The sequence below is a fragment of the Dermacentor silvarum genome, chromosome 7, assembly GCF_013339745.2.
Source record: "Dermacentor silvarum isolate Dsil-2018 chromosome 7, BIME_Dsil_1.4, whole genome shotgun sequence".
NCBI classification, from domain to species: Eukaryota; Metazoa; Arthropoda; class Arachnida; order Ixodida; family Ixodidae; genus Dermacentor; species Dermacentor silvarum.
The window spans coordinates 117,225,627-117,250,893 of NC_051160.1; the positions used below are offsets into that span (position 1 = coordinate 117,225,627).

At 54.3% G+C, this 25,267-nt stretch overlaps 1 protein-coding gene across 1 annotated transcript in view; it reads right to left on the reverse strand.

Annotated features, from left to right (window-relative positions):
- Nucleotides 1-10,170: 10,170 nt before the first annotated feature.
- LOC119458385 (epoxide hydrolase 2) overlaps nucleotides 10,171-25,267 on the reverse strand; it is a 67,406-nt gene continuing 52,309 nt past the window's right edge. Inside the window, exons 6-8 of the mRNA XM_049671587.1 lie at nucleotides 21,022-21,158; nucleotides 17,658-18,028; nucleotides 10,171-10,287 (exon numbers count right to left, since the gene is read on the reverse strand). Of these exons, the coding sequence (XP_049527544.1) occupies nucleotides 10,171-10,287; nucleotides 17,658-18,028; nucleotides 21,022-21,158 (625 nt within the window). The remainder of the gene's footprint in view (nucleotides 10,288-17,657; nucleotides 18,029-21,021; nucleotides 21,159-25,267) is intronic.

A 25,267-nucleotide genomic window follows, 5' to 3' on the forward strand; every position in this document is an offset into this window, starting at 1 on the left:
TAGCCGGTGCCTCTGCTTCTGTTCACTTCATTTTAATGGACGGCGGGAGCTGCAGCCAAGAACTGAATGCCGGAACTCGTCTTCAGCAGAAAAACGCCACATCTTTCCATCTTCTGCGGTAGGATTATAAATTAAAACACACACATACAAGCGCTCGGGAGCCGCTTCAAAGTTTTAATATTGCTAATAGCAGTAATTGTACTAACCAGTGTTCATGTTATTTGAACGAGAAATACCTTAGTATTCTGTCAACAGTGCAGAACTCTTGAAAGCGCATGTGCAACCACATTTTCGCAACCTCTTTGCAGGCACTATTGTTTTCATTGCTTGCGATGCATCTGCTTAAGTAATCACTCATTCTCAGTCAGCAGTCGTCTGGCATTTAGCGTACTTTCGTGTGTGTCGCAACTACTGTGAACTCGTGTGTAAACTGAGATCATTCGAAGCAGATGTTCTTCCCATCATCAATTCCCTGTGAAATATTAGAGGCATCGCCTATTAATTGAAGCATGTATAGAGTTTATCTCCAGCCGGTCGTGTCTCGGGGTTCACCTGGATGGCCGAATCTCAGCTACTAAGTTTCAATTTCTTGACACTATAAGGCAGACCCGCTGCGGTGGCTTACCAGCTATGGTGTTGCGCTGCTATGCACGAGGTCGCGGGATCGAATCCCGGCTGCGACACCGGCATTTTGATCTGGGCAAAATGTAAAAACGCCCGTGTCCCATGCATTGGGGGCTCGTTAAAGGACCACAGGTGGTCAAAATCAATCCCGAGCCCCCCACTGTGGCGCGCCTCACAATGAGATCATGGTTTTGGCACGTAAATTCCTAGAATTTAATTATTTAATATAAGGCAGCAATACCTTCGCATGATGATGGTGGCGTGGAGCAGAGGTAGAACTCTGAGCCTTTAATCTGAATGTCGTGAGTTAGCATCCTCCTCCGGTCCACTACGTTTTCATGCTTGAAGTGGCGCCTAGCTGTTACAGGAAAATTATGTGAGACCCAGTGGGGCTATACTGGTCCACGTGCAACCAAATTAGAAAGGCACACTAAGCTTCAACAAGGACACTCCCCTCAACAGAACACGGATTTTTCCCCTAGTGCAGTATTTGTCTAAACCTCCCTCATGACTCCTGCAACTTGCCCATGGCCCTCAGTCCTCAGCGGCTGCGTAGCACCTGACATGCGACGCGACATGGTGATCAGACATGCGACGCGGCAGAGGGTGCTAAGAAGCACTGAATCTTATATACGCCAACATCTACTGATAAACAAAATATTGATGCTCACAATGAAATGCACAGTGACGCAATAATACAATCACCAGATATGCAACTAGTTACATTCGCAGCCTCAAGCTCTATGAATTGCACTAAAGGGCTGTGGACTTGTAGCGCCTCAGCATGCGGCGCCCGTCAAGGAAGAAGAAGTTGGAATTCGAACGCGCGGCAGGTGCAGAGCGCGAATAAAAAATCAGTTCGAAAACTCAACGCTGTCACGGCTGGATCTTTCTCGTGTTAGCTCCGACAGTTAATGGTGACCCGATAATGAACACGCAACCCCAACCATCCCGCATGGATCCCGCCGGCTCTTCCACCCAGCCTACCGGTCCTGACGCCCAAGAAGACGCCAGACCTAACAGTGCTGCGGTGGCTGCGATCCAACACGTCAACCTGCCACCATTTTGGCCAAACAACCCCTGCACATGGTTACTGCAGGTCGAGGCGTACTTCCGTCTACGGCAAATCACCAGCCAACAGACCAGGTACTGGCATCTGGTGTCCTCCTTACCTCCGGACGTAGCCGAAGACTTCACAGATATTTTAGCTTCGCCGCACCCGAGCCATCCCTACGACACGTTGAAGGAAGCTATCATTTCCCGCAAGTCCGAGTCTGAACACAGCAGACTCCAACAGCTCATCACGGCCACAGAGCTCGGTGACCGTCGCCCATCCCAGCTCCTGCGACACATGCGCCAGCTCATTGGCGGGACCTCCGCCCCTCAAGAGGAGAAGCTTTTGCGTGAGTTGTTCCTTCAGCGCTTACCGCAGAGCATGGTCCCGGTCCTCGTCGCTGCAGGAGATGTCCCAGTAGACACGCTCGCTGAAATGGCTGATCGAGTGGCAGACTACTCGCGGGCACATAGCCTCAACGCCATGACCACGTCGCCACCGGCCACCGCTGCAGACCCCGCGCTCGCGAGCATCGACAACCGTTTGGACGCCATTGTCAGACGTCTCGATGACTGCGTACCTGCGCATCGCCGATCGGCATCCAGGTTCCAGTTCCACAGTCGCTTCTCGACGTCTCCACGCTCTCCGGGACTTCAGACAACCGACGCGCCACGGGACGACTCGTCCTCGACCATGTGCTGGTACCACCGCCGATTTGGGGCCTCTGCACGCAAGTGCACTCGCCCGTGCTCCTGGTCGGGAAATGCGACGACCGGCCACTGACGGCGGCGAGTGGTCCTGGTAGAACGTCATGCCGCCTTTTCTATGTTTCCGATAAGATCACTGGCGCTTGCTTCCTCGTCGACACAGGAGCCCAGGTTAGCGTCATACCGGCCTCCTGTGCAGATCGCCGTCGCAACGAACAGACCTGCCCACTCCAAGCGATCAACAACTCCGCCATTCCCACATACGGCCAACGCTCTCTTACACTTGACTTTGGACTACGCCGTACGTTCCGCTGGATTTTCATCCTCGCTGACGTCTCGCAAGCTGTTCTTGGAGCTGACTTCCTCAGTTTTTTCAACCTTGCTGTGGACATGCATGCTCATCGCCTCATCGATCTCAACACGCGCCTATCCATCAACGGTATACCCTGCACTTCCTCGTCAACGAGCCTTCGAGCTCTCACACCTGCTTCGCCGTATGCAAAAATTCTCGCTGACTTCCCCAACCTCACGAAGCCGCACACCAGCGAGTCACCGGTGAAGCATTCCGTCACTCACCACATTGTGACCACTGGACCTCCCGTTTTTACACGGCCTCGTCGACTTTCTGGAGAACGCCTCACCATCGCCCGCCGTGAGTTTGAGCACATGCTTGAACTTGGCATTGTGCGGCCTTCCTCCAGCAACTGGGCATCGCCACTCCACATGGTCCCGAAGAAAGATCCTGGCGACTGGAGACCTTGTGGGGATTACCGCGCTCTCAATGCCCACACCTTACCAGACCGCTACCCACTTCCTCACATACAGGATTTCACATCAAATTTGGCTGGGTGCACGATCTTCTCTAAGATTGACTTAGTGAAGGCTTACCATCAGATTCCTGTAGAACCCGCTGACATTCCGAAGACGGCCATCATCACCCCATTTGGCTTGTTCGAATATGTAAGGATGCCTTTTGGACTGCGCAACGCAGCACAGACTTTTCAGCGCACTATCAACGAGGTCACGCGAGGTCTCGATTTCGTATTTGCCTACCTTGATGACCTCCTGGTAGCAAGCTCATCGGGCCCTGAGCATGAATACCACCTGCGCACCCTGTTTCACCGTCTGGATGATTACGGCCTCGTCATAAATCCCAATAAGTGCGTCTTCGGCGTCGCTACAATCGAGTTCTTAGGCCACCTTGTCACTCCACAGGGTATACAACCGCTCGCCAGCAAAGTGAAGGCTATCCAAGACTTTCCACCCCCGACATCAATGAAACGACTCCGAGAATTCCTGGGCCTACTAAACTTCCATCGCCGCTTTCTTCCTAAGTGTGCCACTTTCCTAAAGCCCTTAACCGACCTATTAGCTATAAAAAAAGACCCGGCTGCGCCACTGGAATGGACCGACGACGCCGCATCTGCCTTCGCCACTGCCAAAAAGGCTCTGGCAGACGCCACCATGCTCATACATCCCGTTCCTGATGCCCCAATTCGTCTCATCACCGATGCCTCGAGTGTAGCAGTTGGCGCTGTTCTCGAGCAGCACGCATCAGGTTGGCAGCCCCTTGGATTGTTCTCGCAAAAACTCAAACCACCGGAAGTAAAATACAGTACATTTGCCCGAGAACTCCTTGCTGTGTACCTCGCCATCAAGCATTTCCGCCATTTACTGGAGGGCCGGGACTTTTACGTCGTTACAGACCACAAGCCCCTGATGTTTGCCTTCCATCGCAATCACGGCAATTACACTGCAAGGGAGATCCGTCAACTATGCTTTATCTCCAAATTCACCGTGGATCTCAGACACGTACACGGGTCGGAAAATGCCGCCGCTGATGCACTCTCACGCATCGATGCCTTGTCGACCCAGCCACCACTAGACATGGAAGAGCTAGCAGCTGCCCAGAGCAACGATCCTGAGCTGCGTAGTCTTCGCTCTTCATCCACGTCTCTATCTTTCACGGAGTGCCTACTTCCATTTTCTACCTCATTAATAACGTGCGAAACGTGTACTGGTGTTCCTCGGCCCTTCGTGCCTAAAGCGTTTCGTCGTGCAATTTTTGATCAATTGCACAACATGAGCCATCCGGGTATTCGTGCGACCCAGAAGCTAGTCACATCTCGTTTCCTTTGGCCAAGTATCAATGCTGACGTCCGACGCTGGGCGCGAACCTGCCTTCAGTGCCAGCGTGTTAAAATTCACCGTCACACGGTCACTGCACCATCCCCCTTTCGGCCTCCCGACGCAAGGTTTTCTCACGTACATCTCGACATCGTCGGCCCTCTTCCACCATCACAAGGGGCCTGTTACCTACTGACATGTGTGGATCGCTTCACCAGATGGCCAGAAGCGTTTCCCGTTTCCGACATTACAGCACCGACAGTGGCAAAGGCTTTCACAAACGGCTGGGTATCACGCTTTGGATGCCCTTCTGTCGTCACCACTGATCGCGGTCGTCAATTTCAATCGGCCCTTTTCACCGCACTTGCCAATATCTTGGGCATTCGACACATCCACACGACTGCCTACCATCCTTCAGCCAATGGCATGGTCGAACGGCTTCATCGACAACTGAAAGCTGCCCTCACTGCTCACCAGCCAAGAGAACGTTGGCTTGATCACCTCCCCTTCGTACTTCTGGGCATCCGATCAGCATTGAAGACGGATCTCGGCTGCTCATCAGCTGAACTAGTCTATGGCGTGTCTCTGCGTCTTCCAGGTGAATTCTTTGAGCCGTCGTCGCCCCCTTCCACTCATGATGCCTCTACGTACATTCGAGAGCTGCGCAACACGTTTCACGACCTTGCTCCTGTAATTCCTGCCGACCGACACCCCCAGTCTGTCTTCGTCAGCCAGGATCTGCATGACTGCAGTCACGTTTTCGTTCGGCGTGACCAAATACGGCCACCACTCACACCGGCCTATGATGGCCCTTTTCGCGTCCTCCATCGTACACCTAAAACGTTCACGCTGGACATCAACGGCCGTGAAGACGTCGTGGCTGCCGATCGACTAAAACCTGCATACATTGCCGCTCTCGCGTCCGCGGAGCTTCCATCTCAAGTCTGGACTCCCACATCCAAGCACGTTCACTGGGCGACTCCTATGGCTCACGCTCTACGGGGGGGGGGGGGGGGGGGAGCCCTGTAGCGCCTCAGCATGCGGCGCCCGTCAAGGAAGAAGAAGTTGGCATTCGAACGCGCGGCAGGTGCAGAGAGCGAATAAAAAATCAGTTCGAAAACTTAACGCTGTCAGGGCTGGATCTTTCTCGTGTTAGCTCCGACAGACTTATCTCAAATGTGAGCCGATCCTTAAGGCACTAAAGACCGAAGTGCCAGTTGTCACTAGAGAAAAAAGCGCGAAACTTGCGCGTGACGCCTGCACCCGATGTGTCAAATAAAGAATCAGCTTTGACACGAGAGAAATACGCGTGCCATCGGTGTCCATTAAAATACTGTACGTTAGAGATACGTCCAGGATTATCTAGCAATAACCACTTCTGTTGAGTCATCGCAGCAACGAAGAAAAAGCATTGAAACGTATTCCTGCGGAAATGCCCTGCAGGCTGTATCCATCGAACACCGGTTTGCCTGCGTCATAAAATGCATTTAAGGCCGAACCGGCCCATTAATAGACAACATTGACGCCTTCGGTGAACCTAGTCGATGTGGTTCGCTCTCCTCGCCGCTGTGTTTTTTTTAGGTGTGACGCACCTTATGCGCCCGGGCTGTCAGCATCGTGCGCTCAGGAGCGAGCCGGATCTTTTGAGCCGCTCTTTTCAAGAGCGAGGAAGCAGTGGTTGATTAAGTGAGCGGCGGTTCTTTCGGAGAGAGGAAGCCGGCTCTCTCTTGTTCTGTGAGCCGTGGTGAACCATTCCGTCTCTTCTGCTGGGTGCGACTTCCGTGCCATCTATTAGCAGTGCGAGAAAGCAACTGCCCTTCAGCAATTCCTCGCAAGAGTCGCCTCCACTAGAGATGGGTCACTCAGGAGCGAGCCGGATCTTTTGAGCGGCTGCTTTTAAAGAGCGAGTGAGCCATCGTTCAGTAAAAATGAGCGGCGGTTCTTTTGGAGAAAGGGAGCCGGTTCTCTCTCCATAAGAACCGCCGCTCCTTGAACCACAACTCACTCGTTCTTCAAAAGGAGCGGCTCAAAAGACAGCCGAAGCCGAGGGGGTGGAGGCTATAGAGATGGGTCGCTCAGGAGCGAGCCGGATCTTTTGAGCCGCTCTTTTGAAGAGCGAGGGAGCCGTGGTTCAGTAAGTGAGCGGCGGTTCTTTCGGAAAGAGGAAGCCGGCTCTCTCTCGTTCTGTGAGCCGTGCCGGACCGTGCCGTCAGAGCCTTGTCTTCCGCTGGGTTTCGAGGTTTCGTTTTCTAACCGACGAGTGGTGGCCGGCGTGGGCAGACTCTCTCGCGCTACTCGTACTCGCTCGCAGTGTGGTGTGCAGAGCAGCCCCTTTGATTTTTTGTGCGTCCAGATGCCACCGAAGGGAGAAGTAAAGAAGCCTTAATTGGCAAAGGATGGTACCGTTCGTTGCCTGCTGTTGTTCGAACGATGTCTCACAACTCTCACCGATCGCACATCGTGCGCTGGTGCAACAACACTTCGAAGATGGTCTTCCGTGTCTTTAAAGACAAGAAGTGAACGTGCAGTTTGAACAGGTGAACGTACAGTATGTGCTTCATTTGTGCTAATTAGTGTAGCCATGAAAATGTCACCCATGGCATCCAGTTCATTGCATTTTCTGAGCGTGTATCATTAGCACGTCAATAAAACGAGGTGACTGATCTGTTGTGTTGTAATAGAACTTCATTTCTTCATTTCTTTTTTGTCCTGGCGTATGATGGCATGATCGCCAGTATCGCGCGTGCGCTCAAGAGAAAAAAATATGAAAGATACGCGTGGTAGTTTTGTGGATCTTTAGTATGATTTTGTATTGTACTTCAAGAAATGATTTCTAGATTCATTTTGCATGGCGTTACAGCTGACTCATATTATAGTGAGCGTGCGTATGAGAATAAATGAATAAAGTTGAAAGATAATGTACAATAATTTTGTGTTCTTATTTTTACCAAAGTTGATTTTAAAGTACCACAAAACAGAAAAGTCCCTGTAATGACAATGAAGTTACTTTTTTTATGAGAAAAGTACGTCGCATTCTGCCTGTTACAGTATTACAAGCATTTTATCCTCAATATCAGAAAAAAAGTTTCATGACAACTAAAAATTCATGCGCTTAAAATATGTAAACCTAATCTCAAACATAGCAAAAATACCAATAACAAGGTTATTCAATTATGCATATATAGTTTTTTTTTCAAAGCCAAATAACTATAGAATATGCATAACAGATGGGACACTTAATTGAACTGGTTCAATTCAGTGAGCTGAGCCGTTCCGAGACGCTCACTGAAGTGAGCCGTTTTGCCCATCTTTAATCGTCATCGCCGTCGTCGTAGTAACTGTACGCAAGCGGCTCGTGGTCGCGCTCGGCACGCGCTCGTGCCACTGCTCCCGCGTTCGTTGTGGTCTTCCACAGCTGGCTGCGTGGAAGCAAGCGGTTCGTGCTCGCACACGGCACGCGCTCGTGCCATTGCTCCCGCGTTCTTCGTCGTCTTCCACAGCTGGCTGCGTGGAAGCAAGCGGTTCGTGCTCGCACACGGCACGCGCTCCTGCCACTGCTCCCGCGTTCGTCGTCGTCTTCCACCGCTGGCTGCGTGGAAGCAAGCGGTTAGTGCTCGCACACGGCACGCGTTTGTGCCGCTGCCCCCGCGTTCGTAATCGTCTTCCACAGCTGGCTGCGTGGAAGCAAGCGGTTCGTGCTCACACTCGGCACGCGCTCGTGCCACTGCTCCCGCGTTCGTCGTCGTCTTCCACAGCTGGCTGCGTGGAAGCAAGCGGTTCGTGCTCGCACACGGCACGCGCTCGTGCCACTGCTCCCGCGTTCGTCGTCGTCTTCCATAGCTGGCTGCGTTGAAGCAAGCGGTTCGTGCTCGCACACGGCACGCGCTCGTGCCACTGCTCCCGCGTTCGTCGTCGTCTTCCACAGCTGGCTGCGTTGAAGCAAGCGGTTCGTGCTCGCACTCGGCACGCGCTCGTGCCACTGCTCCCGCGTTCGTCGTCGTCTTCCACAGCTGGCTGCGTTGAAGCAAGCGGTTCGTGCTCGCACTCGGCATGCGCTCGTGCCGCTGTTCCCGCGTTCGTCGTCGTCTTCCACAGCTGGCTGCGTTGAAGCAAGCGGTTCGTGCTCGCACACGGCACGCGCTCGTGCCACTGCTCCCGCGTTCGTCGTCGTCTTCAACAGCTGGCTGCGTGGAAGCAAGCGGTTCTAGCTCGCACACGGCACGCGCTCGTGCCACTGCTCCCGCGTTCTTCGTCGTCTTCCACAGCTGGCTGCGTGGAAGCAAGCGGTTCGTGCTCGCACACGGCACGCGCTCGTGCCACTGCTCCCGCGTTCGTCGTCGTCTTCCATAGCTGGCTGCGTTGAAGCAAGCGGTTCGTGCTCGCACTCGGCATGCGCTCGTGCCGCTGCTCCCGCGTTCGTCGTCGTCTTCCACAGCTGGCTGCGCGGAAGCAAGCGGTTCGTGCTCGCACACGGCACGCGCTCGTCTTCAACAGCTGGCTGCGTGGAAGCAAGCGGTTCGTGCTCGCACACGGCACGCGCTCGTGCCACTGCTCCCGCGTTTGTCGTCGTCTTCCACAAGTATTTTACATATAATGAGTTTAGTTTCTTTCGGGGCAACACGTAGGGTTCGGGTCAGGTAACCAAGTTTTTTTAGTGCTTTGTTGCAAGTTGTTAGAATATGTTCTGACCAGGTTAGCCTTGGTATGAAAAGGATGCCTCAATACTTATATTCATACGCACGCGGCAGAAAAGTGGATTGATAGGAGTAATTGAAAAATGAGCAATTAGCTTGCCTGTGAAAGGATATGACGACTGTGTTTTTAAAGTTAATGCTCATTTGCCAGAGTTCGCGCCATGCACAAAAAGTTATAAAAATATATAAATAAATATATATAAATAAATGAGGAGTACACCTTCGCGGTGAACTTAGGTTTATTTACCGCACAGTTTTAGTCGGTCGGTAGACCGAATATATATATATATATATATATATATATATATACAGAGAGATTATTTGTAATAGCAGTTGTACTTGAAGAAACTTCGTGTGACCTCCAATAATTGTTCACTGAAGGGACGATCTTATATGCGCATGTATAAGACCTCATATTAGGAGACAGTTTAATTTCACAGCCCGATTCTCCTCGTACCACCACGAAACAGACGTCTGCGTTTTTTTTACGGTGAGCCCGTGTATAAGCGCTGCTACGCATGGCTCCTATTGGTTCTGATTCTGAGTGCTTCTGGATTGGCCTCCCTTCGTTGATTGAGTTATACATATTTATGACTTCCGCATCCAAGTGTCGATATTCGCATTCCTAAAAAAGTTGCAAATTATTAGATTAGTTTTTCTTTTTCACGAGTCCTTAGCATTGCCTACTGGCAAAAGAAGTAATACTGAGACATGCGTCATTAACGTACATTCCACACTCCGTTGATAAAAGACTCTGTTGAAAGGGTTACTGAAGTTTGCTGGTTTTTTTCAGGGTCAAAAAACAACGCAGATCAATTTGAAGCAAAGTGAACATACCACAACATATTAGTTCTCTGGGCGTATGCTATCCATACTATTAGAAATAATTGTAAATTGGCTACCTCCTTGTCTTTAGAAAATATAGTAAACTTTGTCCTGTGTGGGCCACCACACAGCCTTCACATCACGCGCATGGGTCCAGGCCCCGTAGGGCCATGGCACTGGCACTCCGGTTCACGCAGCGAAGTTGGGTGTCCGGGAGGACCTCCAATTCCTCCCATGTTCCGATGGTGGGCTGTCCCTGCGGGGGAGGATCGGCAGGGCATCCGAAGAGGATGTAGTCTAAGGTGGCGTGCGACTCTCCACAGAGAGTTGCATGAAAGTGAGACCGGTGCGGATATTTAAACGTATTGTGTCTGTGCATGGTGCCACTGCTCCCGCGTTCGTCGTCGTCTTCCACAGCTGGCTGCGTGGAAGCAAGCAGTTCGTGCTCGCACATGGCACGCGCTCGTGCCACTGCTCCCGCGTTCGTCGTCGTCTTCCACAGCTGGCTGCGTGGAAGCAAGCGGTTCGTGCTCACACTCGGCACGCGCTCGTCCCACTGCTCCCGCGTTCGTCGTCGTCTTCCACAGCTGGCTGCGTGGAAGCAAGCGGTTCGTGCTCACACACAGCACGCGCTCGTGCCACTGCTCCCGTGTTTGTCGTCGTCTTCCACAGCTGGCTGTGTGGAAGCAAGCGGTTCGTGCTCACACTCGGCACGCGTTCGTGCCACTGCTCCCGCGTTCGTCGTCGTCTTCCACAGGTGGCTGCGTGGAAGCAAGCGGTTCGTGCTCACACTCGGCACGCGCTGGTGCCACTGCTCCATCATTCGTTGTCGTCTTCCACAGCTGGCTGCGTGGAAGCAAGCGGTTCGTGCTCACACTCGGCACGCGCTCGTGCCACTGCTTCCGCGTTCGTCGTCGTCTTCCACAGCTGGCTGCGTGGAAGCAAGCGGTTCGTGCTCACACTCGGCACGCGCTCGTGCCACTGCTCCCACGTTCATCGTCGTCTTCCATAGCTGGCTGAGTTGAAGGAAGCGGTTCGCGCTCGCACTCGGCACGCGCTCGTGCCACTGCTCCCGCGTTCGTCGTCGTCTTCAACAGCTGGCTGCGTGGAAGCAAACGGTTCGTGCTCGCACTGGGCACGCGCTTGTGCCACTGCTCCCGCATTCGTCGTCGTCTTCCAGAGCTGGCTGCGTGGAAGCAAGCGGTTCGTGCTCACACACGGCACGCACTCGTGCCACTGCTCCCGCGTTCGTCGTCGTCTTCCACAGCTGGCTGCGTGGAAGCAAGCGGTTCGTGCTCACACTCGGCACGCGCTCGTGCCACTGCTCCCGCGTTCGTCGTCGTCTTCCACAGCTGGCTGCGTGGAAGCAAGCGGTTCGTGCTCGCACACGACACGCGCTCGTGCCACTGCTCCCGCGTTCGTCGTCGTCTTCCACAGCTGGCTGCGTGGAAGCAAGCGGTTCGTGCTCACACTCGGAACGCGCTCTTGCCACTGCTCCCGCGTTCGTCGTCGTCTTCCACAGCTGGCTGCGTTAAAGCAAGCGGTTCGTGCTCGCACTCGGCACGCGCTCGTGCCACTGCTCCCGCGTTCGTCGTCGTCTTCAACAGCTGGCTGCGTGGAAGCAAACGGTTCGTGCTCGCACTGGGCACGCGCTTGTGCCACTGCTCCCGCATTCGTCGTCGTCTTCCAGAGCTGGCTGCGTGGAAGCAAGCGGTTCGTGCTCACACACGGCACGCACTCGTGCCACTGCTCCCGCGTTCGTCGTCGTCTTCCACAGCTGGCTGCGTGGAAGCAAGCGGTTCGTGCTCACACTCGGCACGCGCTCGTGCCACTGCTCCCGCGTTCGTCGTCGTCTTCCACAGCTGGCTGCGTGGAAGCAAGCGGTTCGTGCTCGCACACGACACGCGCTCGTGCCACTGCTCCCGCGTTCGTCGTCGTCTTCCACAGCTGGCTGCGTGGAAGCAAGCGGTTCGTGCTCACACTCGGAACGCGCTCTTGCCACTGCTCCCGCGTTCGTCGTCGTCTTCAACAGCTGGCTGCGTGGAAGCAAACGGTTCGTGCTCGCACTGGGCACGCGCTTGTGCCACTGCTCCCGCGTTCGTCGTCGTCTTCCAGAGCTGGCTGCGTGGAAGCAAGCGGTTCGTGCTCACACTCGGCACGCGCTCGTGCCACTGCCCCGCGTTCGTTGTCGTCTTCCACAGCTGGCTGCGTTAAAGCAAGCGGTTCGTGCTCGCACACGGCACGCGCTCGTGCCACTGCTCCCGCGTTTGTTGTCGTCCGCGTTCGTTGTCGTCTTCCACAGCTGGCTGCGTGGAAGCAAGCAGTTCGTGCTCACACTCGGCACGCGCTCGTGCCTCGTGCCACTGCCAAGCAAGCGGTTCGTCTTCCATAGCTGGCTGCGTTGAAGCAAGCGGTTCGTGCTCGCACTCGGCATGCGCTCGTGCCACTGCTCCCGCGTTCGTCGTCGTCTTCCACAGCTGGCTGCGTGGAAGCAAGCGGTTAGTGCTCGCACACGGCACGCACTCGTGCCACTGCTCCCGTGTTCGTCGTCGTCTTCCACAGCTGGCTGCGTGGAAGCAAGCGGTTAGTGCTCGCACACGGCACGCACTCGTGCCACTGCTCCCGCGTTCGTCGTCGTCTTCCACAGTTGGCTGCGTGGAAGCAAGCGGTTCGTGCTCACACTCCGCACGCGCTCGTGCCACTGCTCCCGCGTTCGTCGTCGTCTTCCATAGCTGGCTGCGTTGAAGCAAGCGCTTCGTGCTCGCACTCGGCGCGCGCTCGTGCCACTGCTCCCGCGTTCGTCGTCGTATTCCACAACTGGCTGCGTTGAAACAAGCGGTTCGTGCTCACACACAGCACGCGCTCGTGCCACTGCTAGCGCGTTCGTCGTCGTCTTCCACAGCTGGCTGCGTGGAAGCAAGCGGTTAGTGCTCACACACGGCACGCACTCGTGCCACTGCTCCCGCGTTCGTCGTCGTCTTCCACAGCTGGCTGCGTGGAAGCAAGCGGTTCGTGCTTGAACTCGGCACGCATTCGTGCCACTGCTCCCGCGTTCGTCGTCGTCTTCAACAGCTGGCTGCGTTAAAGCAAGCGGTTCGTGCTCGCACACGGCACGCGCTCGTGCCACTGCTCCCGCGTTTGTTGTCGTCCGCGTTCGTTGTCGTCTTCCACAGCTGGCTGCGTGGAAGCAAGCGGTTCGTGCTCGCATTCGGCGCACACGACACGCGCTCGTGCCACTGCTCCCGCGTTCGTCGTCGTCTTCCACAGCTGGCTGCGTGGAAGCAAGCGGTTCGTGCTCGCACTCGGCACGCGCTCGTGCTACTGCTCCCGCGTTCGTCGTCGTCTTCCACAGCTGGCTGCGTGGAAGCAAGCGGTTCGTGCTCGCACTCGGCACGCGCTCGTGCTACTGCTCCCGCGTTCGTCGTCGTCTTCCACAGCTGGCTGCGTGGAAGCAAGCGGTTAGTGCTCGCACTCGGCGCGCGCTCGTGCCACTGCTCCCGCGTTCGTCGTCGTCCGCGTTCGTTGTCGTCTTCCACAGCTGGCTGCGTGGAAGCAAGCGGTTCGTGCTCGCACTCGGCACGCACTCGTGCCACTGCTCCCGCGTTCGTCGTCGTCTTCCATAGCTGGCTGCGTTGAAGCAAGCGCTTCGTGCTCGCACTCAGCGCGCGCTCGTGCCACTGCTCCCGCGTTCGTCGTCGTCTTCCATAGCTGGCTGCGTTAAAGCAAGCGGTTCGTGCTCGCACACGGCACGCGCTCGTGCCACTGCTCCCGCGTTTGTTGTCGTCCGCGTTCGTCGTCGTCTTCCACAGCTGGCTGCGTGGAAGCAAGCGGTTCGTGCTCGCACTCGGCACGCGCTCGTGCTACTGCTCCCGCGTTGGTCGTCGTATTCCACAGCTGGCTGCGTTGAAGCAAGCGGTTAGTGCTCGCACACGGCACGCACTCGTGCCACTGCTCCCGCGTTCGTCGTCGTCTTCCACAGTTTGCTGCGTTGCCGCTCATCATTCCAGCATAGAACTTCCTTTCTCTTCTGTCGTCGTAATGGGGAAGGCCGCGTTTACGCGGTTATGGACCATTGCTAAACCCATTAACGCCCACTGTACCAGAAATAGTACACTTGGCTTTGCATCTCTACCTCTTGAAGAGCTGAATACTTCATTTTGGCTATTCCCGTTTCTTGTACCCAGAGGGTACGTCACACACCCTCACACAGGGTAGCATCTACTGTTTCATTCTTGTGTAATAACTTCGTGCTATTTCCCACAAAACTGCAGACTGACGACGAATTGGGGTGAGTACAGCGGGCGCTAATGGGTTAAGGCAGTATGAGCCCATTAGCGGTGCTTCAGTGCATGCTTCGCACCTCCGCGGGATTCACGTTGGTGGAGCTGCATTTCGCTCAATGGGTCTGTAGCGCCCACCGACGCTGCTATGCGGGGACGCTAAGGTCGGCGTTCTCAGCCGGCGCTTTGGGGCCGGCCGCGGATGGCGAGGAGAATAAAGTTGGGCAGCGCGTGCTAGCGGCGCAAGCACGGCACGCGCCAGTCCGTTCAAAAAGTCTGCTGAGCTGGTCCTCTTGGTCGTGCGCTCCGCGGCGACCCCTCGGTTTCTGACATTGGTGACTTCGGACGTGATCCTCAGAGTATCAACAAGGACCGATTCAGCATCGCCTGCTACCGAGCCCTGCCCGCGGCCATGGACCAGCTGGAAGAAGAGTGGCGCCCACCGACGCTCGACGACCCTTGGCGTTTGCAACTGTGGCCCTACCGTCCGCACAGCCCTATCGTGTGGTTCGCGCAGGTAGACGCACAGCTATACGTAAATGGCGTGTCGTCGCAGCTCTGGCGGTACCTACTCCTCAAGCGAGAAATTCCCACCGACGTCTTCTCTCGTCTTGACCTTCCGTCATCAGACCAGAACATGTACGAGGGCCTCAAGACCGCCTTCTTTCAACACTTTGGCGTGCCAGTTCCCGATCACTTACACAGCACGACACAGTTTCCTTCAACGGCTGACGCTTCTGAAGGAATGGCTCAAACTACGTCGTCCTCTTCACCATTGGCGCCGGGTGAACGCTGCGCCACGGCTCGCGAATCTTGCGCCGCACCTACACCACAGGAGCCACTGTGCGGAGACAACAAGACAACTGCGCCTTTCGCGTCTCGTTCATTCCCCGACGACGAACAACCTCCCGCCACACTGCCCGCACCATCAACTACACAACTGGTGAGCCCGCTAGCCCTCAGCAACGACCACCTTGCATCCACGCCCGAGCATACTAAAGAGTCGGCATGCACTCCACCCCCACCCGAGTTACATGACGTCCCCAGTCCAAGCCGTGGAGATGACTCAGCAGCGAGCCGTGCCTTGACGGCTGTCGAGACGCATATCAGTCCACCTGTTCCGAGTGAAATCCTGCGGCAACACTGCGGTGAGACTGGTTCGCCAGTTATCACGTGCACTGCACTTCCCAGCTACGCCAGCGTCTTTCCCGTGGAGCCCTTGTCGCCTGCCCCCTCTCGCACCACACGTTCAGTGTCTCGGCTTCAACGCCCGAACGACACTGCTTTGACGTTTGGCCACAAGGATGCCTCCTCGGCTTGCGGTGCTCGGCGTCGGAGAACTCGTGCCCAGCGCGGCCGGCAGCCCCGCTGTTTCGCTGGTTTTCGTCGCTGCGTCCACCCGATTTTACACAGGTGCCAGGCCGGACGCTGCTACCGCCCTCTACGAAAGCGCCCGCCCTCAACACCGAACCTATGTTCACGGGTCCGACTGACATTCACACGTTGGCACCACGCTAACTTCGATAGAGCGAACCGGGTCCCGTCGTTGCGGGTTTGTCACCACGGTCGCAGCATCAGCGGGGGCCGGATTCATTGTTGCTGTCGGCGCCGACGCACCCTACCACCGTCTTCACCGCTTGACCAGCCCAAACTTGGACGATGTCATCGTGGCTGCCGCGTTCCCCGCACCGTTCTGCGATCGACCGTCCATGCTCACCGACCATACAACATCTGCAGCTTAGAGCGCCAATGGCGTCGCCCCTGCGCCCTCCTAGATGCAGGGATCATCGGGGCCATGTTCCTCAAGCTGCCGCCACCAAAACCTCGTCCGCTGCTGCACTCACAGGCCAGACCACCCCAGTGAATCGCGCACATTTCGCCGTTCCGTCTGGGCGGGGGGCCCTGTAGCGCCCACCGACGCTGCTATGCGGGGACGCTTCTCAGCCGGCGCTTTGGGGCCGGCCGCGGATGGCGAGGAGAAAAAATGTCACAGTTTCGCCCTAAGGGCGAAGCAATGAATGCGATAGCAACACAGCAATGTCATACGAAGTAAGGTGAGCGGCTTTGGTAGCAACAACACGCAGAACTGTTGTCGACGCCATCGGCGTTTTGCCCGCGTTAGCTCAAAATGCGTGCGGCGTTGGTGACTGTTGCTGGAGCCTCTGATATAAATAGGCACTTGGTGCCGCAGCTAAACGTCGCCTCCCTTCCCTCCCCCTCCCCCACGGCCTCTCGCGCGTCCGAAGAAGGCGCGTTTGCTCTACATATATGGTGATTGTAAAGGAGGAAAGAGACGCCTACTTCTGCAGCCCTTAAGCAAGCACGGCGCGGAACGCGCGTTTGTTCTCCGCCGTGCGTTCACTCCCCGTGAAAGAGCGCGTCCCTCGCGCCCTTTCACTCGCACATACAGCGTTCGGCGCGCGGCGACGATTTCATCTCCAAATGACGTCATACGGAACCTCACGGCGACGGCGACGGCGACGGCGACGGCGACGCCGACGGCAGAAATCTGCTTTTGAGTGTCCATATAATTGCTATCGCAATAATAAAGTTGGGCAGCGCGTGCTAGCGGCGCAAGCACGGCACGCGCCAGTCCGTTCAGGTCATTCGAGCACCGAGTTATTGCTATTGCGCAAACTCTTGGGAATGCTACATAAGGTTGTTCTCTCTTCTCCACTTCCGACAGTTAGCCTACCTGATCGACGGCTTTAGAGGGGAAGGCTTGGTACGGTACAGTGAGAGGCAGCAAAATCTGTCTTACGCGATAGACACCTTTTAAGAGTGACTCACTTTGTTTGGTAATTTGGTAGTGCTCAAGAAATTTTATTATGTGTCGACCACATCAAAGTTTATGCAATTTTACGTTCTTGCAAATAATTGTTCAGTGATAAAAATGTTAAACAGAAACAAAGAAACACTCTTGGCTTAATGATTAAAGCATCGGCTGCTGTTCTCGAAGCCAGATGTTCAACCTCACCATTGGCCATGCATTTCGTTTTATTGAAGAGGTCTGAAACGAGGCGAGAAAGGAGGTTCACTTCCTACCTTTTTTACCGCAAATTGCCAGGATTAGGCAAAGACTGCTTCGCATTAAAACAGTGGTACGTGTGAGGGCACAAAGGTACAAGAGTTTGTTGACATAAAGCCTCGCAGCATAGAATGGGGCATGTATAAATTCCAGGAAGCCATGGTAATCTTTTCTGGCAGGGCATTAGAGCATGCGTGTCGCGCTTGTGTTGGCAAAAGGTGAAGTAGACGTGTTTGAGATGAGCCTGATGAACGTTTATTCTGCCATTTCATTGGGAAGTTTCTCGTTGTCAGGAACAAAAGGTGGAATCCTGCGTACCCGTGTACCACGTGGTCTCCTGGACTCCCGACAAGGGTCATTTCTGCGCCCCCACCCCCGCCCCCATTTCCACCACGGACGACTCTCCTCGGCTATCGACACCTTGCCGTTGATCGCGAAGTCGCGGATGCGGTCGGTCACGTGCGCGGGGCATTCCCGCTGGGGAAAGTGGCCCGCTCCTTCGTAGTAAATTGCCACTGAGTTCTTTAGCCACTCTTGGTCGTACAATGCGACGCGCGTCATGATAAACTCATCTTGTTCTCCCCATAGGATGAGTGTAGAGACGTTGATTTTGCGATATGGTAATTTGCTCAGCTGGCTGCTGTCGTTGTTGAAGGCCCGGTAGTAGTTGATGGTACCAGTCAGCGCTCCTGCGTGTAGGACGAACGTGAAGCAAACAAAGTCTTATTCAGCCAAAATGCTAGTGTTGTTTAGACGCAACATGTGCAATTTCAAGGCAGGTAATGTTATTCGGCAACGCTAAATTATGAAGCTTTGAAAACACCGCAGACAAACAGGTGCACTACTCTGTGATAATGATACCTATAAGTGAGGAATATGGGATTTCAGGAGCAGCGTTCACTGGGAAGGTGAACGGGGGAGTTAAAGACCGGACTGGCCGAGGGAGTTGGGGGGATCGTTGGTTCATTCGTTGTTTCATGAAACATCAAGTGTCGTGTACTATACGTATCAGCTAGAACATTTAAGACTCTAGGTTGTGTTGTTGCTGCATTCTTGCGTATCTTATTGCTATTTATGTGGGATAACGTGCAGGTATACCTCAAAATATGCAGCGTATCATGTTCTCGACAACTAATCTTGAAGCTAGCATTTTTCCCGATTTATAGTTGCGTGCGCGGAAACAAATTGGGGATGTTCCAGGTAGATTTTCATGAGTTGTCACTTTTAAATACCAAAGGCATTAGCCGTCATGCAGGTCAAAAAGGGAGTTCGCGATCTGTTTGTATTGTTTTGCTTTGGTTTGTGGGGCAGTCGGTCAGTCACAATAAATTCCCGTTCCACAGAAGAGAATGTCTTGCCTTCGTGCAGACGGGGAACTCGTGACTTATCTGTCATGAACCAGGTGTTCTAACCGTTGCACCACGACAGTTCAGTATAACTGTCGTGGTGCAACGGTTAGAAGTGACGGATGTCCTATGAGAATATTATGCATCTCAATGCAGCTGCGGCTTGGAAATCAGATGAGATAACCTGCTAGATAGACTGCTGCTAGCTTTGTATGTATTGGAACGCCTTTGCCATACCACGATGTTCCACCACCAATCCTTAAGCGCGAACCCTATGCACGGTACGGTAGCCATTTGTTCGCATGCCGCCCACATCAGAATATGCCGCCGCAGCTGGGCTGTAACCCGGGACCTCGTGCTCCACAGCGCGACACCGCAGCTCTTGCTCGACCCCGGTAAATTTTAATATACTCAGCCTGGTTCCTCCTGCTTCGAACAAGAAACCTCAAGCACTGCTCAAAGGGAAGTGCCTGTGTAAATGCAACTATCAGAGGAAACGCGAGTTACCCTCCGCTATTGGCACGATACTGTACATCTACTTCTAGCTCAAACGAAAAGAGTACCTGTTTTTTTTGTTTCTTATTCCGAAGCGCCCTTTGCAGTGGTGCATCCGTTGAGTTTTAACAAAACGCCGTTGTAAGATTTCTGACAATTATTTAGCAAGATCTATGCGTTTGTGAACGTCTATGAGAATACGTTCGTTGTAGGGTGAGGACTAAGGATTTTATTAGGAGGGTATCTTTACGTATGCAGCAGTTCTTCGTTTTGGAGCTTCCGTAGCTTCAAGCGTTGTGCAAAACTAGGTACCACATGACGTCCTCACTCAGGCAGGTGTGGACGCTATAGCGCGCCTCTTAAACTAAAATGGTGTTTCAGAAAACAGGAGACATGAAGCTAGGGTCACTGTCGGCCGGACGTATAAAGGAACACAAAATGACCACAAAATAACGAATGCAGACAGTTGGTTTTTGGGTACGTACGTAAAGAACAATTGGGGTGCTATTTCTATACAGGATGTTTTTTTTGGCTGCACCAAAGTTTTAAAAATAGCCTGTGACACATAGCACAATTCTAACCCTTCATCTTATTACTCGATGAAACAGCCACAACTTGTTAAAGAAATCAAGATGCTTAATTGAATAATTACCACAATAACAGTAATTACTTTTTATTTATTACTTTTAATCTATGAATTATATTTAGTGAGTATGCAAGGAATATCGACTTAGAACGTATACTCAGGACAACGACAGTATCGCGTTATTATTTTCAAAGTGTCCGAAGAAATGCATTGGAGTTCCAGCTACGCTTGTGTTTTATTACATAAAACAGCATTTTCTTAAAAGATTAAGTGGAACAGTTCATGTTTATCGGAAGTTTGACGCCGCATATCTCGAAACTGCTGCCATCCTGAGAATTTGCTCTATGTCGATATACTTTGAATACTCACTAGGTACAATTTGTGGATTGAAATATGTGCCGTAACGTAATTATTTAATATAATAATTAGCATAATTATGTTAATTATTCAATTAAGCATTTTCATTTCTCGCAGAAGTATTGGCTGTCTCATCGAGTAATTTACATCAATGGTTAGAATTGTGTGGAGTCACAAGCAATTAAAAAAATTTAATGCAGTTAAACAACATGTAGATAGGCATCGTTTAACAAAAACATTAGAGTTTTCGTTCATTAGGGCCCGAATTACTTAAAACTATACTATACCACAAAATGGCTCGGGTCCAGGCCATATGGGTGGATGTCGCGACGATATGGGATGCACCCAAGCCATTTTCTCCTATAACGGACGGCTAATGGTGGATTTTGAATATAGCAATAAGCTAGTTTGCAATAGTTTTCCGTTATACCCAGCACACGCTGTTCGCTTATTTTGAAGGAGCGCTACGAACACACAAGATACGTCATGTTACCTCATTCAGAGCGCTTCTTGATGTTTCTCCAAAATCTATAAAAAGTACCGCTGCCTGCCGATGGGGTTAAATCACCCATATTAATGTGACAGCATAAAATCCTGAACTGAAGAGTTCCCGAGGAAAGCTCAGACATCAGTATTGGGTATCATCTTGAGCTTTGGACATGTTCATACAAGGATTTAGTTATGCCGAGAGCGCATGAACTCCGAGTGGCAATTGTTGAGTTCCTTCATCTCATCCTAGGCAACCGGAGCGTTTATTAGAAGCGAACTTTTCGAAATGTTACGATGAAAATATTTCGCTGTATTATGGAGATGAAAAATGAGGTGCCTCATGACTTCATTTCTTTTTTGTTGCTCTCAATGTCGCCAAAAGATATCGGAGAGGAAACACACTGCATACCTGGCTGCGAGTAGACGTATTTGTGGGCATACTTCTCTTTTTGTGTGAAACCCTTGTGCACTTTGTCCAAGAATGCCAAGTCTTTCATGATTAGATATTGCTCGGGCACTACGGGACGTCGAAAGGGAAGCTGGTACCTGCATCAAACAGAAATTTGGTTAGAGGACAAAAACCTGAATCAGAGTGAAATTAAGATACATGTGCAGTCACATTTAATGAGTGTCCACATTCCACTGAAGAAACAATATCAGTACTTACAACACTTGAAACCGCACTTGCTTTTGAACGGCTGCCTCGTAAAAAAAGTATTTTCAGGCTTTTCATGAACATCTCTGTCAAATGATAATATAAGATTAGCTGGTGTTTCCAAAGTGCCACTGTCGCTATAATAAGTACATTGTAGTGAAATGCTCCAGACTAATTTATCCAAGCGGCGGTTCTTCAGTCCATGCAAGAACGAAGCACGTGTGCATTTCCCAATTCCTAACCATTGCATGCGTAACCAATGGTGGGGATAGCATCTCAATTTCTCACTCCCCACGCTTCAGAACCAGGGATTGAATGCAAGAGGTTTTGAATGCGTAAGTGGCACGAGCGCAAGCGGCAGTATGGGAACGCTGGCATGATGAGCGCCATTGGAGCCAGCTGCGGAAGAAGACCACGACGAACGCGCGCGCAGTGGCACGAGCGCAAGCGGCAGTATGGCAATGCTGGCATGATGAGCGCCATTGGAGCCAGCTGCGGAAGAAGACCACGACGAACGCGCGCGCAGTGGCACGAGCGCAAGCGGCAGTATGGCAATGCTGGCATGATGAGCGCCATTGGAGCCAGCTGCGGAAGAAGACCACGACGAACGCGCGCGCAGTGGCACGAGCGCAAGCGGCAGTATGGGAACGCTGGCATGATGAGCGCCATTGGAGCCAGCTGCGGAAGAAGACCACGACGAACGCGCGCGCAGTGGCACGAGCGCAAGCGGCAGTATGGCAATGCTGGCATGATGAGCGCCATTGGAGCCAGCTGCGGAAGAAGACCACGACGAACGCGCGCGCAGTGGCACGAGCGCAAGCGGCAGTATGGCAATGCTGGCATGATGAGCGCCATTGGAGCCAGCTGCGGAAGAAGACCACGACGAACGCGCGCGCAGTGGCACGAGCGCAAGCGGCAGTATGGGAACGCTGGCATGATGAGCGCCATTGGAGCCAGCGCGGAAGAAGACCACGACGAACGCGCGCGCAGTGGCACGAGCGCAAGCGGCAGTATGGGAACGCTGGCATGATGAGCGCCATTGGAGCCAGCTGCGGAAGAAGACCACGACGAACGCGCGCGCAGTGGCACGAGCGCAAGCGGCAGTATGGCAATGCTGGCATGATGAGCGCCATTGGAGCCAGCTGCGGAAGAAGACCACGACGAACGCGCGCGCAGTGGCACGAGCGCGTCTCTGTGCCCACGTGACGTGTGCAATCAGGCACGCAGTAGGCAAACCTTTAGTAAGCCACAACCGTGGAGCAGCCATGGCTTCGTATCGGAAAGTCATCAGCGCACCTGGCGCCGCCACCTGCAGTAGTTTGGTTGCCTTGTAGCGCCCACCGACGCCGCAGCGCGGAGCGCTTTGTTTGGCGCTCTCAGCCGGTGCCTTGTAAAGTCCCTAAAAATTTAGGGACTTTAGTGCCTTGGCGCCGGCTGTCAAAGAAAGAGAAAAATAAAGAAGCGCAGCGCGTGCTCGAGGCGCAAGCTCGGCACGCGCAGTGTCGTTCCAAAAGCCAGCCACGCTGGTCGTCGCAGCCCCGTCGCTCGGCTCGCCGCCTTCGTCCTTCTGAGTAGGGACGGCGCGCGAGCTCTGTACCGCGCCGATCCCACTGCCTCCGACTCAGCCGGCTACCACCACCGCGGACACGGGTCACGACCTTCAGCGACCCTCACTGCATCCCACGTCAGGCGTCCTCAACGAACCACCGGACGCTCCTGCGGGCCTTGACCCTCCTTTGCCCGGTCAGCTCGTGGCTCACTCGCGACGTATTCCGTCGCTATGTACCCCGCCAGGCTGCGCCGCGTCCACCTGCACTGCTCGCGTCGTGGTCCGCACAGCACTTCAACTCCATCGGTCGTCCGCGCACCCTACGCGCCACGTAACGGTGCGGCACGTAATACGCCGCCGACAACGCTCGCGCGGGTACCGCCGGCGCACCATTCGCCTCACAGGCCTCCCCGTTCCTACTTCAAGACGCATGGGCCGATCACTATATCGTCGGTTGGACGCGCCCCTCCGTACAGCGTCCGTTCAGCGAGTCCCTCGACCCTTGCAGAGCTCCCAGTGCCGCCCGCCTGAATGGTGGCAGTGGCCCGATGCCTTCACGTTGACGACTCGGACTGGCCACGGACACTTTTCAATCAGGACTCAACTGGCTCGCCATTTCGACGTTCCGTCTGGGCGGGGGGCCCTGTAGCGCCCACCGACGCCGCAGCGCGGAGCGCTTTGTTCGGCGCTCTCAGCCGGTGCCTTGGCGCCGGCTGTCAAAGAAAGATAAAAATAAAGAAGCGCAGCGCGTGCTCGAGGCGCAAGCTCGGCACGCGCAGTGTCGTTCCAAAAGCCAACCACGCTGGTCGTCGCAGCCCCGTCGCTCGGCTCGCCGCCTTCGTCCTTCTGAGTAGGGACGGCGCGCGAGCTCTGTACCGCGCCGATCCCACTGCCTCCGACTCAGCCGGCTACCACCACCGCGGACACGGGTCACGACCTTCAGCGACCCTCACTGCATCCCACGTCAGGCGTCCTCAACGAACCACCGGACGCTCCTGCGGGCCTTGACCCTCCTTTGCCCGGTCAGCTCGTGGCTCACTCGCGACGTATTCCGTCGCTATGTACCCCGCCAGGCTGCGCCGCGTCCACCTGCACTGCTCGCGTCGTGGTCCGCACAGCACTTCAACTCCATCGGTCGTCCGCGCACCTACGCGCCACGTAACGGTGCGGCACGTAATACGCCGCCGACAACGCTCGCGCGGGTACCGCCGGCGCACCATCCGCCTCACAGGCCTCCCCGTTCCTACTTCAAGACGCATGGGCCGATCTCTATATCGTCGGTTGGACGCGCCCCTCCCTACAGCGTCCGTTCAGCGAGTCCCTCGACCCTTGCGGAGCTCCCAGTGCCGCCCGCCTGAATGGTGGCAGTGGCCCGATGCCTTCACGTTGACGACTCGGACTGGCCACGGACACTTTTCAATCAGGACTCAACTGGCTCGCCATTTCGACGTTCCGTCTGGGCGGGGGGCCCTGTAGCGCCCACCGACGCCGCAGCGCGGAGCGCTTTGTTCGGCGCTCTCAGCCGGTGCCTTGGCGCCGGCTGTCAAAGAAAGATAAAATAAAGAAGCGCAGCGCGTGCTCGAGGCGCAAGCTCGGCACGCGCAGTGTCGTTCCAAAAGCCAGCCACGCTGGTCGTCGCAGCCCCGTCGCTCGGCTCGCCGCCTTCGCCCTTCTGAGTAGGGACGACGGCACGGCTCGTACAGCCGCCGTCACGTCCCTTCTACAGCCTCATCAGTTCACGTTGTGCCGCCTTCCGCAGCAGTGTGTGTCGCCGCAGCACGGTCGCATTTACCGTAATGGCGCCAAGACGACCGCAGCCGCTGAGCAGTGCTAGGATTACCAGCAGTGTTGCGTCTAAACACTCCACACCACGTCGTTCCTACGAAATGCTAACGCATCATTCAGATAACTCCCTGAGGAAATTGTTTTAGGGGCGAAGCTCCTTAGGGTGTGGGTCTGTCCCTCCTCTGTAGTATGTAGTAGTAGTAGTAGTAGTAGTAGTAGTGGTCGTCGTCGTCGTAGTAGGTAGCCACGTCTACTTTTATGAGAAAAAAAAATTCCGAAAGTTGTGTCCGTAGCGCGGAATCGAACCAGGGACCCCTCGCTTCCGAACGCGCGGCGCTAACCACTACGCCACGAAGCGCACATGGACACACGCACCACGATGACAATAAATACCCAACATTAACGAAGACTGCGCGTTTCTAACGCGTTTGTGCTAACGCGTTACGGCCCGTGTAAGAAGCTGGTGTAAGACGCTGTGGCCTCTCCGCCTTACCCCCGTATTCATAAACGCTCCTCGACTTGAACTTGACTTGCCACCGCCATGGGCAGCGCGTTCGAAACACGTTGAAGCCGGTGGCAAGTCAAGTTCAAGTCGAGGAGCGTTTATGAATACGGGGGTTATACTCTCTCAGCAGTCATGTGATGGCGTCGGCAAACGCGGTGCAT